Source organism: Fringilla coelebs (assembly GCF_963513975.1).
Source record: "Fringilla coelebs genome assembly, chromosome: 20".
Classification (NCBI taxonomy): Eukaryota; Metazoa; Chordata; class Aves; order Passeriformes; family Fringillidae; genus Fringilla; species Fringilla coelebs.
In genome coordinates, this window is record NC_140046.1 from 10,549,906 (window position 1) to 10,565,708 (window position 15,803).

Below are 15,803 nucleotides of genomic sequence, written 5' to 3' on the forward strand. Positions count from 1 at the left end.
ATTTTCAGCTGTAAAGGAGCAGAGTGAGCACAAGTGGATTGCCCAGAGCCTGTGCCAGGGTGGCTGCTGGAGCTGTGGGAAACCAGGGAAGCACATTCCTGCCCCGAGGACCTGGCTGCTGCCCCGGGATGCAGCCAGCCAGCATCCCTTCAATCCCCAGGGCTCGGAAGGAAACAACTACAGCTAACAGTGCTTTGTTTCTCCACTCACACTCCAGACTTCCCAATTTAATTACTGAACAAAACAATTCTCTTCACTCCAGGCCCACAAATTATAAATTTAATTGAGGCTTGTGCAAATGAACAGAGAACAAAGTGTAGGCCAAGCTGCTGAGTGACAGAGACACTGTTTAAAATCTGGGCCAGCCGTGACCCCAGACAAATATAAAAAGCCTCAATGCCTTGTGATTGCCATCTCTGCAATGAAAACACTCCTGAGCTGAGCAGCAGCACTCCCCAAATTACAGCCACAAGGCCTCACACACGTCTGCTCCTGCTGCAGTGGGTTCAGCCAGGATTCAAATCCTTGGCTGCTTTTAATCTTCACTTTCAAGCTGATTTAACAAAGGCCATCAGTCCTTTGTGTCACCTCGGTCTGCAGGGAGGACTGGAGATGGTTGGTTGTGCAGCACAGCCCCAGTATCTCCCAGCAGCTCTCCAGAACCCCCACCCCCATGGCAGAAGGTGCTGCACTGCTTGGAAATGGGCAGGGATTCCCTGGAAGTGGAAGCAACTCCTCCTGGGAAAGCTGAACTCAAACACAGGCCCCAGCCTTTCATCCCAGCTCTCACATGAGCCCTGGGAGGACCAAGAGAGGAACGGCCACGGCTGAGTCACCCCCTCTGCCCCAGGGCCACAACCATGGAATTACCCTGGCTGGAAAAGTCCTCCAGGACCACCAGGTCCAACCTGGGAGCAAAGGAGGCTCAGGGGGCCCTTGTGGCTCTGCACAGCTCCTGCCAGGAGGGGACAGCCGGGGGGGTCGGGCTGTGCTCCAGGAACAGGGACAGGAGGAGAGGGAACGGCCCCAGGCTGGGCCAGGGGAGGGGCAGGGGGGACATCAGGAGGAATTTCCCCATGGAAAGGGGGCTCAGCACTGGCAGGGGCTGCCCAGGGAGGTGCTGCAGTCCCCATCCCTGGAGGGATTTAACACCTGGGGAAATTGGCAGTGCTGGGAGTGGTGGGATTCAGTCCTGCAGGTCCATCCCAACCCAAATGATTCTGGGATTCTCTAACAGCAAGTGGCCAATGCTGGTCTTTTTTCAGGTGTGGAAATCATACACTGTTTGGGTTAATTCACAGCAGGCACCAGAAGGGGAGATTCAGCTTCGCCTCTTCATCTAAATTCCAGCTGGGATGGCAGCAGGACCCTGAATGGGGGTTTGACAGGTGAGGGCAATTGCTTCTTGCTGCATGCAATTAAAAACTCATTAAGGCACAGCTCATTTTCCTCATTATTTTAAGCAATTAAATAATCTTTAATGTTTAAATTGACAAGAGTGAGCAGATTGGGACAGACACCTCCCCCTGGCCCTTCCCTGCACACATTTACTTGGTCACTTCAATGCTGCAGCCAAGGCTCAGGGTGCAGAGCAGGAGCTGCAGTCCCAGACCAGCAGCCTGAGCTGGGCTGGACACCGAGAGTATCCAACTATATGAACAAAATCAGCAGGAAAGACAGCAGGGAAAGGGCTTCCTACTGGCTGAAAACCTTCACAAAGGCTTGGGAAGATCCTGTGCCATGTCTTGGATCCCTGCTGTGCCCCATTCCTGCCCTCAGACACCGTGCCAGGGACAGCCCTGGGACAAAGCGCCAGCCTGGCAGCTCCGGGTTTCTTCCTGGAATTCTGAGGGACAGGAGGAAGCAGGAGCTCTGCTCAGGCAGGAGCTCACACCACTGCTGTGAGCTGAGTGCCAAGGCTTCACTCTGCCCAGACCAGCTGTGGCTGCCCCTGGATCCCTGGCAGTGCCCAAGGCCAGGCTGGACAGGGCTGGGAGCAGCCTGGGACAGTGGGAGGTGTCCCTGCCATAGCAGGAGTGGCCCTGGATGGGCTTTAAGGTCTCTTTCAACTCAAACCATTCCATGATTCTAGAACTCAGCAAGGACAGACCCCTCAAATCAAGTCCAGTCATTGACCCATCCCTGCTGAGCTCACCCTAACCCATGTTCCCGTTCCCCAGGTGCCATGTTCAGTCATATTTCACATCCCTCCAGGGATGGGTCAGCTGGGCAGCTGTGCCAGGACCTGGCCTCCCATTCAGTGAAGAAATTTCCCCAAAATCCCTCCTGGCCCAGCCTGGGGCCGTTCCCTCTCCTCCTGTCCCTGTTCCCTGGAGCACAGCCCGACCCCCCCGGCTGTCCCCTCCTGGCAGGAGCTGTGCAGAGCCACAAGGGCCCCCTGAGCCTCCTTTGCTCCAGGCTGAGCCCCTGCCCAGCTCCCTCAGCCCCTCCTGGGGCTCCAGACCCTTCCCAGCTCTGTTCCCTTCCCTGGACACAAAATGCTGCACATCAAACAAACCTCTGGCTTTCAGAACCCAAGGAGGGCACCATGGGAAGAAAAGGAGTTCTGGTACGTTCCAGACCTTAAATACACCCATCAGCTCTGTACAAGTGTGACAGTGACACACTGGCATTAGAACAGATTAAGGCAATAAATCAATTTGATGCATTTTTAATGACTGAGTCTCCCTTTACTGTTGGCTTAAGTGGGAGAATGGGGTCCCACAGAGTTACAGCACTGTGAGGCACTCATGGAAATGAGAACAAGGATTAAGCCCTGCAAGAATCTAAATCTCTCTCCATCCACCCCGTGAGGTTCTCTGGAGCAACACTGGATTAGCTGCCTTCATCTGAAATGGACGTCATTTATCCCAAATCTTCAGCCAGAAAATCCCCAGGCTCAGCCCCATTGTTGGGCAGAGCTTTGCAGAATCTCCTCATCTCTCTTTGTTGGTTGGCTTTGAGCACTACCTGTTCCTTGGCTTTTTCCCCTGGCACACTGAGGGGCTGGAGAAAGGAATGCTCAGGCCTATCCACACCCCATATCTGCTTCATTCCCAAAGAAACACAAAAAATTACTTTCAATCAAAAATACCAAGTCTTTTGGGGAAAATTGCCAAGTCCCAAATTCTGTGTGATCAGCACAGTGTGAGGCTGGAGCCCCAGTGCCACCATCCCACTGCTGGATTCTTGGAATGTCACCAGCCCCTCCCTGCCCCAGCTCACAGGGGAGCTGTGTTCAGAGCTCACAGAACAGGGCTCAGAGATCCAGGAATATCCCTGTGAGGGACACCACCAGCTCCCACAAACAGGGTTCAGAGATCAGATAAATCCCTGTCCCAGCTCCCACAGACAGGGCTCAGAGATCCAGGAATACCCCTGTGATGAATCTCCCTGTCCCAGCTCCCACAGACAGGGTTCAGAGATCAGATAAATCCCTGTCCCAGCTGGAAGAGCACCAGGAGTACACCTGTGACCTCTCCTGTATTTCCTTGGCAGAGCAAGGCAGGATTTTTGCAGGGCAGAGCTCTGGGAAAGCAGGACTGTGACACTGTGAGGCAGAGGGAAGAGCAGCCCCTGCCTTGCAGGGACAGATGTTTGCCCTGGAGAGTTCCTGGGGGAATCCCTGCTGGAACATCAACTGGCACCACTTCATTAATTAACATTAATGACCTGGGCAGAGCAGCCTCAGCAGCACCAGCCCCACAGCCTCTGCTCCATCCCTGCCCTCCCCTCCCTGGCAGGATCCTGCACAGCCATGGAGACACCCAGGAAGGTGGAAAACCGAGGGGTTTTCCCCAAACCAAACTCCAAACCTGAGCTGGGATGAAGCTCCCAACTTCAACAGCACACCCAGAGAGAAAAACTCTCCATGCTGACAGAAGGTATCAAACCTTCACAACAAAATCCAGGCTTTTCCTTCATAGAAGCAGTAAAAAATTGTTGTAAAAAATTTTAAAAAAGGTTAAAAAATGAAAGAAAGTTTAAAAAAATTATAAGCAAGAAGGAAAGGAGAAAAGAAAAAGGAGAGTCCAGGAGTAACAGAATTGCACAAACACAGAGTTGCACAAACAGTTGTGCGGCTCTGCAGGAGCAGCTGGATGAAAATGCTCAGAGCACTTGGGAAGGTGCCTTTTTAATAAGTTTGTAACTTTTTTTACAGTGTCTCTTTACTGAATTGATTAAGCCCAGGATAAAGCCCCTCCTGCCCTGCTGTATCTCACATCTGCTGGCAGCCCTCAAATCCAGCCAGACACAAACACATCACCAAACCTTTCACCTTTCCCCTGGCAAAACTTGAGACCTGGATAGGAAGAACCCTACCCCAAACTACTAGCTGAACCTGGAATATTCTGTGTCAACTGATAGTTGATATAAAGAAGGAATATCTATTTATCTTTGTTTTCACAGAAATCCAAAAAAAGACCAGAGAGTGATGATTCTGCTGGGCAGAAATTGAGGCTGGCTGGTACAAAGTTTGGGTTTGTGGCACAGGGAAACCTGCTCTGAAGGGACACACAGGATACTAGAAAACATCACCTGAATGTGAATTAATTATTATTCACTAATATTAAAAGCAAGAGAGGAGTTTTTTATGCATCACTTCAGAAGAATTTTACTTAAAAAGTTTAGACTAAAGGTAGGGGGGAAATGGGGACAAAACAATGGAAAGTACTGCTGGAAAAACTAAAACAGCTCAGTGCAGCTCACCTTGACCTCAATGAAGTCTGGTTTCCCAAGGGATATCAGGTCAGCATAAGCTTTGAGTTCATCCACGTTCCAGGCTTTCACCAGGGTCAGCCTATAAACAGTGCGCTGTTGCTGGAATAAAGGGAAAATCCCATTAACATCCCCTTCTAACCCAGGAGTAAAGAAAAAATCCCACTGACAGTCCATTCTGACCCAGGAGTAAAGGAAAAATCCCATTAACATTCCATTATGACCCAGGAACAAAGGAAAAATCCCACTGACATCCCAATCTGATGCAGGAGCAAAGGAAAAATCCTACTGACATCTCATTCTGACCCAGGGAAGATGTTCCAGTCTTGTACACAGATTCAAACAGGAGAAAGAAATTAAATCATTCTTTTATTCCAAGAACTCAGAGATTGAAAGAAACCTGTTCTTTAGGAAATCTGCTCCACAGCACCTGGGCTGAGCCAGCTGGTGCCACACAAATCCTCCCTCTGCAGACCTCAGATCCCAGGCACTTTGTTTGTACAGGAGTTTAACTCAATGGCACAATAAGCAGGAAATGTCTCTCTCCTAGATTTGCTTTCCCAGGCACAAAACCTCCCCATGAGTTACAGGTGTTTCAGTGCCTCCAGCTGGATCATCAGCTCTGGGGACTCTCACAGAAACATGGAAGGATTTATGTTGGAAAAGCCCTCAAAACATCGAGTCCAACCTTGACCCAGCACTGCCAAGGGCACCCCTGAGCCATGCCCTCAAGTGCCACATCCCCAGGGCTGTTAAACACCTCTGCCACCTCCCTACACAGTCTGGTTCTCTCTTTGACAACCTTCCCATGAGAAATTTTCCCCCAAAATCCCCCCTGAGCTCCCCTGGCCCAGCCTGGGGCCGTTCCCTCTCCTCCTGTCCCTGTTCCCTGGAGCACAGCCCGACCCCCCTGGCTGTCCCCTCCTGGCAGGAGCTGTGGAGAAGATTCCCAGATCCAACTTCCTCCTGGGAAGGCGCAGAGAGCACTCCCAAAACTTCTCTGCTTGGAGTTATTCTGATTTGCCCTCCAAGGGCTCCTCTCCAAAGGAGTCACTGGTGACAAAAGGCCTCTCAACACAAGCACTTGACCATGGAACAAATCCACTCCTCACATCCGCTTGCTTCCATCCTTCCCCTCCCCTTCATCTTCTGCTGATTGTTTTATTTCACTTATTTTTGGAATTTGTTTTTATTTATAGAGCAATTTTCTGACAAATTGCAGTTTAGATGAACTCCTTTGCTGTCCCTGCAAAATGCAAATGCTGATCCCAGCGTGGGTAGCAGGGCAGGGATTGGGATTCTGCCCCTGTGCCCAGGTGAGAGCCCACCTGCAGAGCTGCCCCAGCCCTGGGCCAGCACAGGCAGGAGCTGGAGCTGCTGCAGGAGCCCAGAGGAGGCTCCAGGATGAGCAGAGGGATGGAGCAGCTCTGCTGGGAGGAAAGGCTGGCACAGCTGGGAATGCTCACCTGGAGAGGAGAAGCTTTCGGGTGACTGAATTGTGGCCTTGCAGGACCTGAAGGAGCTCTGGGAGAGCTGGAGAGAGACTTTGGACAGGGGAAGGAGGGACAGGACCAGGAGGAAGAAATGAGGGTGGGGAGGCCCTGGCACAGGGTGCCCAGAGAAGGAACATTTTAGTCCTTCAGAGCCCAACTGCCACGTCAGTGAATTCTGCCCTCCCTATAAAAATTAATGTATCACTTACCTACCACCCATTTCTGTGTGTTCCATAGGGGAAAAGTAATTTCTACACCAATTTGCTATGCAAACCTTCCAGGTTATTTACTAAGAAATAACTAAAGGAGAAACAAATGAAGACCAGGAACATCTTCTTCCAAATACGTCAAGAACCCAACCAGCTGACCTCTACCCGTGGCATTTAAGCAGATATTTAAAGAATGAGAAATTCTTGTGATTTGAATGGATCGGCAAAAGAAAGGTCAAGAGACAAGCAGGAAATCAACTGTTAATTACTGAAGAGAGGAGAACAGTAGAGGAGCTAATACAGAAAAATAAACATGGTGTTTGCACATAACAGGGGAAGAAGAGAGTAGAGGGAAAAGATCTGAGGAGGAAAATCTGCAGTGCCCACACCCCACCAGTCCTGTGTAATGACTGGATACCAATTAATGAGAACTGGCTCCCCAAAGGGCAGCTCCCACTGGGGAACAAGTGCAGCAGCTTCAAGGCACCAGTAAATACCAGTTTGTATTTAACATAACTGGTCCTGTTTCACAGCAGCCCCATCGAGGGCAGCACATCCCCCCAGGCAGGGAAGTGGGGCTGTCTCCCATTTAAATCACCTTTTACTACTCTCCAATTCAGATCCCAGCTCATTCAGAAGTTTAAGGTCAAGGACTTCATAAAACTAAACGTGCTATGAGTGAATTTAAAGGGCTTCTCCCCCCGGGGCAGCACTGACAGGGAATAACTGCAGCCTCTGTGTGTGCACCACTGCAACAGCTGAACTACCCCAGCACCTGCAGGAACTCACCAGCCTGGGCAGGGAGAGCACAGAAGGAAACTGAAACTGCCAAAGGCAGACAGCAAACAGGTAGAAAAAGCAGAAATTATTCTGGAGAAGACTCTTTCCAGAGGGCAACATCTCTGCAGCGTTGTTGAGCAGAGAAATGCTGGTAGAAGGCACAGATCAAAATGAGTAATATCCCAAAACGTTATCTGGGAGCAATCCTTGCAGACCGCCAGCAGTACAAACAGCCAGGCTGTTTTATTCATGGATTATTTGTATTTGTTGTACAATAAGGCCCCAGGAGATCCTCTCATAAGCACAGCAAAACAAGAAATAAAGAGCTTAAGCCGTGAGAATTTAACAATCTAAAGCATCAGGATATAAAAGCAGCCCGGGAAGCTCCACACTCTGTTTCCAGGAAAAGCAGCTGTTCCTGCACTCCAGTCATGAGGAGAGCACAGAGGAAGAGGAGTCAGCGTGAGAACAACCCCGCAGATGGGTGGCAGTGAAGGCTGAGGGTCTGGTGTATCTCTGTGCACAGAGCAGCCTGGCAGGGAGGGGCAGCTCCCAGGGTCCCAAAAATGCAAGTCAGGAGCAGCCTCCTGTTCCTGAAACTCCTGAGGGCAAGGGGGGCAGAATGAGCCAGGGGAACCCCAGCCTTTTGCCCTTGGGCAATTCCTGCTGAAATCCTTCCAGGCCACCCCAGGAAGCACTGCAGCCCTTCAGTGTCAGGACAGGGCACCAGGGAGCCTGACCAGGCTGAGGGGAGCACCCTGAGGGTAAAGAATCCTTCCACTGGGTGGATCTGAGATCCTGGTCTCAGCACACACTGACTGACACATTTTGGCCCCAAACCAGTACTCATGGAATCACAGACTGGTTTGGGCTGGGGCCTTAATGGGCATCAGTTCCAGCTGCTGTGGGCAGGACACCTCCACTGGAACTCATGGGTGGAGCCAGTATCCAAACATGCTCAGAAAATTAGGGGGTTTTGTCAGAGATGTGGCTTCACTCTGCACTGGATGCTTTTCTTGTCCCCCTTGTCCCTGGGAGCTGTCACAGCTGCCAGGGCCCCCTGACTGGCTCGTGCCTCCCTGCCTGTCCCCTTCAGAGGGGCTGGCAGTGCAGGGTTGTGGGGCAGCTTTTTGTGGGGACAGGAAAAGCAGACTGGAAGCTGGGCCAGGGCAGGCTCAGGTTGGATTTCAGGAAAGGTTCTTTCCCAGAGGGTGCTGGGCACTGCCCAGGGAATGGGCACAGCCCCGAGGCTGCCAGAGCTCCAGGAGCTCCAGGGATGCCCAGGCTGGGATTGCTGGGGTGTCTGTGCAGGGCCAGGAGTGGGACTGGGTGATCCCTGGGGGTTCCTTCCCACTCAGGACATTCTGTGATTCCATGGAAAAGACCAAACCTTCTGTTCCAGGGTGTCTCATGCCCCAGTCTCACACCACCCTGTGGTCAGTGCTCAGAGTCAGGACTGGGATCACCCCAACACGGACACAGCTCCTTGCTGTGAGCTGAAGGCCCAGCTGAGACCCTAGAGGAGTCCCCAGGCTGCTGAACCCCTGCCCTCCTCCAGCAGCTCCTCCTGGAACACACCAGGCACTGGGAAGCTCCCTGGTGCAGCCTGGAGAGCAGTGGGCCAGCTGCCATGGGCCAGCCCGGAGCACAGGGCAGCACTGACTCTGCAGCCTGTTCCCAAGGCAGGGACACCATCCCTGAGGCCATCCTCACATCCTCCCAGGCCTGTCACATGTACCAATGGATCCCTCTGCTGCTGCCCCAGCCCCAGCCCAGGAGCCCTCACCAGAGGACTCGGTGTCACTCTGACAAGTGCTCCCCTCCTACTCCAATAACCATGAGGGATTGGGGCTGCTTCTTTTTTATTGTTTCTTTTTAATTCCCTCCTCCTCAACATTCATCTTTTCCTAGATCAAATGTCATTATTCTTCATGAAACATCCCAGGTGTAATCCCAGGAAAAAGAGGGAACACATCACCTGCAAAGAGCAGGATGCTGGAGGGACACGGGCTTGGCTGGGGCAGGGGAGCAGCTCCCTTCTCTGGCCAGGACAGGGAACCATCTCCCTTCTCCAAGGCCCTCACCTTGGATCCTGTCACTTGAACTCTTTTGTTCAGGCAGAGTATCCATGTCCCTCTGTTTGGAAATAAATAGAATTACACCCAGATGTTTGTTTCAGCTGCTGGCTTAGGCTCAGGTATCCTGAACACTCACATGCATTTCTTAGGTACTGATAAAATTATTTTATTGTCATCTCATCCACAGATTCCTCCACAGAAATCTCTATTTTTGCAGCTAATGAATCTCAACATTCTCAACAGAAACACAGCACAGCTGGATGAAAAAAGCACTCTGGGGGGAGGAAATGATGGTGCAAACTCTAAACAGAACCTGCCCTTTGTTTCACACAACTTCACAGCCCTTTCAGCACCGGATGAGGAGCAGGAACCACTTCAAAGGCAGCTCCTTCCATCAGGATTTTCTTCCTCTCTTCAAGGAAAGGCTCCACTTGCAAAAACTCCCTTCATGACCCATTCTGGGAGTTTCTGAGCTGGCAGGAGCCGCTGTGGCCGTGGCAGGGGCGGTGGGTGCAGCCCAGCCCCCCCAGCCCCGCAGGCTGAGCCCGTCCCTGCCCGGGTTATGCAACGGCTCCTGAGCAGCGGCGCTGAATGCAGAATCAAAGCCACTTTCACACTTGGAAATTACTTGTCACAGGGATGTGGATCGGGAAAAAAAAGCCCCTGCAGCCAAAATCTCTTTCCCATAAACGATAAGGAACTGCTTTATGCAGAAACCTCACCAGGGAGGAAAGATCCAAAACACAGCCCGAGGAAATCTCAGGTCCCAACACCCCCAGATTCCACAGCTTTCCAAAGCCTTCCAGTTCAGCCAGACAGAGCCCCCCTGAAAGGACTGGAGGTCACTCCTGCCTCTCCCAAATCCAGCTCTGCTGAGCTCCCAGGAGCTCTGCAGCTCACGGAATCCTGGAATGATTTGGGCTGGGTGATGTTAAAATGCATCTCATCTCACCCCTGCCATGGCAGGGACACCTGCCACTGTCCCAGGCTGCTCCCAGCCCTGTCCAGCCTGGCCTTGGGCACTGCCAGGGATCCAGGGGCAGCCACAGCTGCTCTGAGCACCCTGTGCCAGGGCCTGCCCACCCTCACAGGGAACAATTCCTAATTCCCAATACCCCATCCATCCCTGCCCTCTGTCCATTTGAAGCCATTCCCTGTGTCCTGTCCCTCCATGCCTTGTCCCCAGTCTCTCTCCAGCTCTCCTGGAGCCCCTTCAGGCTCTGCAAGGAGCTGTCCCTGTAACCTTCTCCTCTCTGGGTGAGCAGCCCCAGCTCTCCCAGCCTGGCTCCAGAGGTGTCCCAGACCTGGGAATACTCCGTGGCCTCCTCTGGGCTCTTTGTAGGACCCATCACACTCCAGAGCATCACCAGGGAAGGCTCAGTGTCCTTGGAAGGATAGAGATGAATCCATTCTTCTGGCAGCCAGGAGCCTCCTTCCCTACAGGGGCTCCATCCCTCACCAGATGGATGTGACTGATGGGGAGTGACTGTCACCCCACTGTGACAGCCACTGCAGAGCCAGGAAGGGCTCAGCTGAGCACATTGCACAGCTCAGGAGGGATTTTTCCCCTCACAGCTGAACTCAGCACAGAGCTCAGAAGTTTTCAGCTCCCTTTCTTAAGGCAAATGAGCACTGAAGCAAACCCTGAGCAGGCTCTGCTGCGTAGGAACCCACAAACCCACTGAGCATTGTTCCAGCAGCTGCCATCAATACCAGGTGAGAGCAAGTGCAGCCTTTGTCTCCAGTGCTAAGAAGGTGCTCATTACCATGGGCAAATTAACACATTCACTCTGCTCTGAAAGCCAGCAAAGCTCAGAGCAGGGCTTTCAGTGCTCCAGAAGGCAGTGCTGAACCCAGGCTCCGCTGAGGCTCAGCTCCAGGACCTTCCCGTTGTCCCCACGTCATCCCCAGGATGGGGACAAAGGCACCCCCAGCCTCTTGCTGAACCCTGCACAACATTTCACCTCATACCAAGGACCTTCTTTGCCTCCTGTCTGGGTGTGGGGGAAATCAAAACCAAATTATTGATACTCAGGTACTTGGGGATGTGGATTTTCCACGATTCTGGAGTTTTCTGAAGGTTCAAAAACTGGAGATGGATCCCTGGGCCCTGTGTTCTCCTGCCTGCAGTGACCCAAAAGTCACTGTAAACTCTGAGCTTAACTGGAATTGAGACATTTCTGATTTTCAGCGTCAGCCTAGAGTTTTCAGTCACACTGCACTTCCAAAAGGGAGGTTTGCTTTAGATTTGGATAAACCAAGGTTATTCCTGTGTAAAACCAGCAGGAAATCATTTGCTGTTACATCAATATAACAAAAATGTCTAATAGGGGTGTTTAATGTAGGGCTCCAAAATGACCCAAGATTTGTGTTTCCTGGTATGTCTAAGCACAAAAATATCTCTTCAGGTGCTCAACTTTTCTCATCTGAGATTTAAAACCTTTCCTCAAAGCAGATGGAGCGTGTAGCACCTCTGCTGGCAGGTGGAAAGGGATGGTCTTTAAAGTCCTTCCATGATTCCGTCATCTGAGCGCTAATGCCAAAGAAACCGGGATATTTCTACAAAATAACCCCAAACTTACAAAAAATCAAACATAAACCCCAAACCAAAACACAAACCTGGCACTACTTTTCCATGCAAAAGCCATTCCTGCTCTTTGTGAGGGAATCAGGCAAAAAACTAATTAGGGCATCAGGAAAAATACAATTATGAGGAGATGCCCACATGATGAGGGCTGGTCCTGCATCTTGTCTTGAACCTGGAGCCCGAGGCAGTGTCTTTAAAGCAGTTTTTAATTCTTTCAGCTTTAATATAAATTTGTAAGAACCAAAATTGTCTCTCTGAAGTATAATTATTGTGAGGAGCCAAGCCTGATCTCTATATGAAATTCCTTGTTCTTCCAAGGCCTTGAAGATAAGATGAAAACTGTCCTGAATAATAATTGGGAAAACAGCAAAGCTGAATTTTTGGTCTGCATCACGTTTTTTATCACCCAACACAAATGCCCTGGTGTCCCCCCCAGCTCTGAAAACCTGCCTGGAAAGAACAAGAAAGTCCTGCAGTGAGATGAACTCATCAGCATTAATTCCCAAGCTGGAATTTCACACCAGAAAAGCCCCTCAGCCTCTGCACAGCCCTGCTGATGTGTGAAGCTCAGGAATGAGGGATCAGGACTGGAAACCAAGGAGAAAAACCACCAAATTTCCTCCACGCTCACTCTTCTTGTACTTGCTTGTAATCTACTTTATTGTTTCACACTTCAGCAGAAATTAATCAGATTATTGAAAAATCTCTAGAAATAAAACAAAGTACAGCCACAGCTTTGTTTTGAGAGCTGAAAATGTTGTTCTTAAGTAAATCCAAACCATGACTGTTCTTCATCCATTTTCCATGGACTTGGTTTTAACACACTTGCCCTTGGAAATCAGCACCACCAACATTCCAGTGATTATTTCTTTCTTTTCCATATTTCCAGTGCAGTTTCAAGGAATCATGTAAAATTTATACCCAGGGAAAAAGAAACCCAATGCAAAGGGACTTAAAATAGAACAGCATGAAAACAGATCCTATCAAATCAGCAGCAAACCCCACTTCAAGCTTGCTGTTTAACAGGCTGAGATGGTTCTTCTCCCAGGAAAGGGTGGATGTTTAACTCCACAGAGGCAGGAAAAGCATCAGCAGGAGCCTGGGGTGCCACAGGGATAGCACTGCCAGGCTCCAGCCAGGGCAGGGAGTGGAACTAACGCCCCTTCCAGCAGCAGCAAAGCTCCAGAGCTCCTGCCCCAGTCCCTGTGAGTTTCACAAGAGCCCAAGCAGCAGCCTGGCAGGGAATGCTCTGTGACAGCTCCCAGGACAGGCAGGATCAGGACCTTGTCCATCCCTGGGCTGGAGCAGCAGCTGCCGCAGCAGCAGGGACCTGCCAGGCACATCCCAGGGGACAGAGCCCTGTCCTGCCCCAGCTGCTGCTCTGCCCCATGGCAGGAGCTCAGCCAGGCCTGGCCTTGGCCCCAGCCCATCTCTCCCTTCCCCCAGCACTGCCAAGGCCACCAGTGACTGTGTCCCCAAGTGCCACATCCTCAGGGCTGCTCAGTAGGTGCTTGTGTCTGATCAGCTGTGGGAAAGAAGAGGCTTCAGAGGGGGCAGAGCTGAAGGCAAAATCTGGGACTTGGCCAAGGCAAGCCTCCTCTCCTTTGACATTCCCTAAAATGCCCCAGACACAGCTCCACAGGCACATCCTGATGCTCCATGACCTGAGGCTTGGCCAGGACGAGGGAGGCCTTGGAGAGGCACCATGGCAAAGCTGTCACCTCACAGTGACAAACCTGTCACCTCAGGGCACAGTCAGACCCCAGCAGCGCAGGGAAGGCAGGAGAAAGACAATATTAAAGAATAAACTACAGGGGAGCTCCAAAGAAGGGGCTGGAGCGGGGTCATGGCAGGGAATAGAGCTGGGAAGGGTCTGGAGCCCCAGGAGGGGCTGAGGGAGCTGGGAAGGGTCTGGAGCCCCAGGAGGGGCTGAGGGAGCTGGGCAGGGGCTCAGCCTGGAGCAAAGGAGGCTCAGGGGGCCCTTGTGGCTCTGCACAGCTCCTGCCAGGAGGGGACAGCCGGGGGGGTCGGGCTGTGCTCCAGGGAACAGGGACAGGAGCAGAGGGAACGGCCCCAGGCTGGGCCAGGGGAGCTCAGGGGGGATTTTGGGGAAATTCCTTCACTGAATGGGAGGCCAGGCCCTGGCACAGCTGCCAGGGAGGTGGTGGAGTGCCCATCCCTGGAGGGGTTCGAAGCTTGAGTGGAAGTGGGCACAGGGGCAGGGCTGGAGGATTGGCTGGACTCAGCAGCCTGGAGGCTTTTCCAGCCTCAGTGATTGTGTGGCAGAAGGAAGTTGGTGGAAGTTGGTCTCTAACACATCAGCATCTTAACAGAGACCGGGGAACGTGGAGAGAGCCTGAGAGCGGCATTTGCATGGGCAAAAAGGACATGGGGGAGAAGAGCAGCCCAAAAAGAGCAGCTCAACCCCAGCCCCACTCAGGCCAAGGCTGGGGCTGAGGCAGGAACTGAACATTCCCAGAGCCACTCCGGGGCCAGGGCTGGAGCCCAGGCTGCCCCAGGGCACTGCCAGCTGCTCAGGAGCTTTCAGCCAGCCCAGTTATTTATACACCCAGCCAAAGCCTTGGATGCTTCCTCACAGATCTCTGTAGTTGGAAATCTCAGCCAGGAAAACAACTTCCCACTGAGATTTCCCAGGGCCCTGAAGGAATATTCTTCAAAATCGCTGTGTTTTGCTCAGCAACAGGGCACCCAGGAAAGGAGAATTAACTGTATTTTAAATAACCCTGTAATACTGAAGGGTTGAGGGAGTAACTGCAGGATCAGCCTGGAGGAGGGAAAGTTTTGGGGTGATCCATCTGTGGCCTCCCATCACCTGAAGGATTCCACAGGAAGGATGGTGAGAGACTTGGCACAAGGGCCTGGAGTGCCAGGACAGGGGGAATGGCACTGCCAGAGGGCAGGGTGAGATGGGATATTGGGAAGGGATTGTTCCTGTGAGGGTGGCACAGACAGGAGCTCAGCCACAGCCTGGGAAGGGGTGACTGTATTTATGGGAATAGTGACACTCCTTATCCTGGGGAATAACAAACTAGCAATGCAACTTCCAGTGATGAAAGGAGAGATTAAGCTGCCATAAAAACATAATTACCTCGTTAAAAAACGCTCTTGCAGGCTGTGAAGCAAATTATTTATATTTTTCTTCTGGGTTTTGTCCAAATCATCTATAAATAGATCTGAAAGCCTCACCAGGATTGCTGAAAATCCTGCCCAGTTCACTTCACAAGGAGCAGTGTAAACAAGGAGTCTGACATAAATTTCTCGTATTGATTAAGCAATCCTTGCAAACCCAGTGCTCTTGAAAAGCCTTAATTCAAGAGCTGGGCTCTAAAAGAACAACAATTATGGGCTTTAAACATTTTAAGTGCCCATTTTGGTAAATAGAGAGCTTGAGCTCGGGCCGAGGGAACTCCTGCAGGTGCTGGAGCAGAGCAGGGGAATGATAAAAATCCCAGCAAAGGATTGACTCGAGTCCTGGTGTCTGGGGATTCACAGTGCAAGGTGTGCTCCACCTCAGAAACCTGCCCAGGGGATACCTGAAATTCCAACATCTCCCACTACAGCACTCCTTTAGAGACCCAGTGTCCATGAAATGCCTTCAGATCCTGCTGCTTCCACAGCAAGCTCAGAGAGCCCAGAGGGAGATCAGAGTCCCCAGGATTGTTAAGCAAATTCCAACCCTGAGCTAGAAGGACATAAAAGCAATGATGCAAACACACTCACACTTGTACAGCTCTGTAAACAGTTGTTTTCTATTACATGTATTTATTACGGATCATCAACTCTCCAGTTCCAGGGCTCATCACCCCCAAACACTCCAGACCTGCTGGGTTTAGCACTAAGCACTCACAGATCGTTTGCACTGCATCTCATTTGCTTCTTGCACCAAACAGATTTTGCCCCCTTGTCCTGCCACTCT

The 15,803-nt window shown here is 51.5% G+C and overlaps 1 protein-coding gene across 2 annotated transcripts in view; it reads right to left on the reverse strand.

The window, feature by feature from the left end:
* LOC311161545 (S-adenosyl-L-methionine-dependent tRNA 4-demethylwyosine synthase TYW1-like) overlaps positions 1-15,803 on the reverse strand; it is a 96,683-nt gene that overhangs the window by 18,235 nt on the left and 62,645 nt on the right. For both annotated transcript variants that reach the window (XM_084219180.1, XM_084219179.1), the window contains exon 15: positions 4,711-4,821. In XM_084219180.1, coding sequence (XP_084075306.1) covers positions 4,711-4,821 — 111 coding nt within the window. The remainder of the gene's footprint in view (positions 1-4,710; positions 4,822-15,803) is intronic.